Source organism: Trifolium pratense, linkage group LG2 (assembly GCF_020283565.1).
Source record: "Trifolium pratense cultivar HEN17-A07 linkage group LG2, ARS_RC_1.1, whole genome shotgun sequence".
Classification (NCBI taxonomy): domain Eukaryota; kingdom Viridiplantae; phylum Streptophyta; class Magnoliopsida; order Fabales; family Fabaceae; genus Trifolium; species Trifolium pratense.
The window spans coordinates 36,663,518-36,667,576 of record NC_060060.1 but is presented as its reverse complement, the minus strand read 5'-3'; the positions used below and the strand labels follow the sequence as shown (position 1 = coordinate 36,667,576).

The following is a 4,059-nucleotide window of genomic DNA, read 5'->3' as shown; positions in this document are numbered from 1 at the left end:
CACATATTCATGAACCAAGTTCATATATAAATTAAGGTTACCACACCTCAAAATTTAGTGCTCTATACACAAAAGTACACAAATCATGAAATCCCATTTGCTCCTCTGCTTCTTTGTTTTTGTGATCACCTTCACCACCAAAACTCTCTCAACCAGTCCTCAATCTTCTTCTTCTTCTTTTTCTTCTTCTTCTTCTTCTCAAATATATGAGCAATATTTGAGCCAGCAGAAGAAACCAGACAATGACACCATATACAAGGTTTCAAAGCAGCTTTGTTGGGGATGCATGGCAGAGTCAATAGAGTTCTTATTCAGACACAACTTAGTAAGAGCAACCAAATGGGAACTTCCACTGATGTGGGATTTTCAGCTTGAACAATACGCAAGATGGTGGGCTAGTCAAAGAAAATCAGATTGCAAAGTGGAACATTCATTCCCTGAAGATGGTTTCAAGTTAGGAGAGAATATATATTGGGGTAGTGGCTCTGATTGGACACCAACTGATGCTGTTAAAGCTTGGGCTGATGAAGAGAAATATTACACTTATCTGACTAATTCATGTGTATCTGGACAAATGTGTGGACATTATACTCAGATTGTGTGGAAAAGTACTAGAAGAATTGGTTGTGCAAGAGTTGTGTGTGATGATGGTGATGTGTTCATGACTTGTAACTATGACCCTGTTGGGAATTATGTTGGAGAACGACCATATTAATTCAATTGATCATATAAATATGTATATTTTGATTATAAATATGATCCTGTTAGCAATATCAGTAAATATTATGTTGGTAGTACAAATTGAGCTATTTGTGTATAATTGATCATTTTGTAATTTACATCCAACTTTTTCCTTCTTTATTATTTTTGGTACTCTACTACTCTCTCACCATTAGGAATCTGGGATCATTGTGTCAGCTGCTAATGGTATTTCTACTGTGCATGCATGTTTTTTGTATGGTTCTAACAAAATCATCACCCTCATAGCTTTGGATGTTTACCAATTTGATATCATATTGGTTTTTCTGCTGAACTTTTTTATGTTGGCCTCACTTCCATTGTGCACACAAGAAGGAAATTTAGTGGATCAAAGCAGAGTTAATGAAGAGGTTTTTGGCGGTATGCAGTTGGCCAATATAGATTACGTGTGCACTTCGTGAGATTTTTAGTGAGAAAATTTGTCGCGTTAAATAACAATTATCATTATGCCGATGTGTGTGCGTGTGTGGTGTGGCGACAAAATTTGTCATTCTGCTAATTTGTAACCTAGTTCGCTTGACACTCTTGATAGCCCCAAATAACGGCCGCTTTCAATCCAGTTCGATTGACATTTCGGCTTCCATGGGTGGAAGTAGTCCATCGAACCAAGAAGTCTTTGCTTTAATAAAATCCCCCCCCCCCACCCCCCATTGTTGCATCAATTACATGTTACCTCACCGTCCGATGTTTTCCACCAGCGCCGTCAACTGGTATCACGGTTCTGAGCATGGCTACTGTCATTGGTGCAGCAGGTCCTGCTTGAGTTGTACCGAAACTCGGCTTGATTTTATCTTCCCAAACCTTCTCATGTCGTTGCTTCCAAAAACACTATAACATCATCGTGAAATCAACGACAATCTGATCCGATATGATTAAACATTGAAATCGGTCTATATGATTAAAAGACCTCCCGTATAAAAATGATTAAAAGACGAAAAATAATAAATTTTTGAAAAAAAGGGAAAATTAATCCTTCTATAAATAAATTGGATTGAAATTAAGAGTAAAAATATGACATAGGCTGCATGCACAGAAAGCATAGTTAGAAATAACTTGTTGGGAAAACTAAGTTCCAAATTAATTAAAATGCTTCTCCCTCCAAAAACAAACTTAAATCACACACACTATGTCTCCTCGTCGTGATCATCAACTGGATCGAGTCGAACAGCTAACATTTTATCAAGTATACCCAATAAATGATCAGCCTGATTATCATCTTTCTGGGATTGATAGTAGTTCATAGCTTCTAAAGCATGTTGGAGAGCACCTTGGGCCAATTGTTTGGGAAAGAGTTGCGTAACTGCAGCCTCGATCTCGGCAGCCTGAATCTCAGTTGTTGAATTCAAAGATGTTTCGGAATTAGCAGCAGCAATTTCGGAAGCTATCTGAGCAAGTTCATTCCTCATGTAGACTATGCAACGGACTATCCTTCTCACGCCGCTTAGTGACTATCCTTCTCACGCCGCTTAGTCAACTGTTTCATGTTTATTTTCCCCCAGCTTAAGTTCCTCTTCTTCCATATGTTCCATGCGGTCATCGCAAATTGAACCAATTATGTTTTGATTGAGAATTTGAGATGCTGCAAAAGCTTTACAAACACATCTCGAAAACCTTCAGCATCCTCCATCAAATTCTCTAGTAAAGGCCAAAGTTGAATGTCCCCAACCAGTGATAAAAATAAATGCCAATTATATTCAGTATAAGATTGACACATGACACAATTTGGTTGACAATCCACACCTTTTGCAATTAATCTTTGTCGATTCGGCAAACAGTCCCGCCCAAAACGCCACATAAAATGTTTTCGACGATATAGTGTTAACAAATCAGAATATAATTTTTTTCCCTCTCCAAATTATTTTTTTATGGGAGAGCAATAAAAAATACGTGCTAAATAATAGCTAACACTATATTTAAAAAAAAATTGAAAGACATAGCAAATTTCAATTATCACAAATATTACATTTCTCAAAATTTTACATGAAGAAAATAATGAATGAACACAAAACTTGCTTCTCTTAAAAAGATAGTTAAAAAAAGAAAACAATTGATGCTCATGTTTTTCTCCATACTCGGTTATTACTACTATTCAGCATCTTGCATTCTTGCTTGTGCTGCCAGTGTCGCATAGCATGTTAGAATTTTCTTCCAGCAGACTTGATAAACTTTCACAAAACTGATCATCAAAATTAAATCTAAATGTTATCATTAATCTTGGCACTAGGACTTTTTTTTTATATTGAACCAACTATAATAATCGTGCCTCTTGTCACCATGAACTTAACTCAATTAGTAAGAGACATCATATTTTAAAGGGTGAAATTTTTAGTCACTAGGCTACCTAACCAAAAATATAATAATTGTGCCTCTTATAATCATATTATTATGCATCGTGGGATAACTTGAACAAAAAACTTGCAGAGTGTCAAAGTCAATTTAAAAATGTAAATTGCAAATTTACTAAAATTAAAAAAAAAAAAAACTAAAAGCCGCTTCAAAACAAAAACAAAAAACTAAAAGGCAAATTATAATTTTTTTTATAAGAAAAATTTAGGGTGAAGTGCCCCGGTACAAAGCAGAAAAGACCTCGGGACTCAAAAAGGACTTACAAAGACACGAAGGCAAATTACTTTTACTAGAGAACTATTAACAAGCTTATATACTCTTTTTTTTGTAACAGCTTATATATTGTTTAATATAAGAATCATTAATTATTTGAAATAAAAAAAAAACTTATCCCTCCATTTCGTAAGGAAAAAATCATTAGTAATGTAATATTCAATCAGGAGAAGAAAAGAAAATATATAAAATTATCGTTTAAATTAGAGATCAAACTTTTATACTCATAATCAATAATTTAATTTTGAAATTAATCTGAAATTAACAATTTTATTTTAATATTAATTTCAGTTTATGAATGTTAATTAAAGAAATATAGAAAAAAATAATATGTTATTAATTTAAAATTAAAAAAACCAATTTTAAATATTAGATAATTCACACTAAATTAACATTCTCTCTTTCTCATCAACTAAATATGATTATATAGTCGTTCATCTCAATAACAAATGACACAAACAATTATATATCAATCACTATATCTTGTAAAGAATAGTATCTAAATCATTTTTTTCATGTTTTAAATATGACTTTTTGAGTCATGTATATCATTTGAGAATGAATATTATATATGGTTGAAATATTAAAGACACTATAGGGATGACAATGGGTAGGGTATAGGTATGGGTAGGGTACTATAGTACTCATCCCCATACCCGCGGATTGAAAAAATACTCGTAC

General features: G+C 33.5%; 1 protein-coding gene across 1 annotated transcript; it reads left to right on the top strand.

Annotated features, from left to right (window-relative positions):
- On the top strand, positions 1 to 888 carry LOC123908945 (pathogenesis-related protein PR-1-like). The gene has a single exon (XM_045959694.1). It carries the CDS (start codon positions 86 to 88, stop codon positions 713 to 715), a length of 630 nt encoding a protein of 209 aa, XP_045815650.1. The 5' UTR covers positions 1 to 85; the 3' UTR covers positions 716 to 888.
- Positions 889 to 4,059: the final 3,171 nt, after the last annotated feature.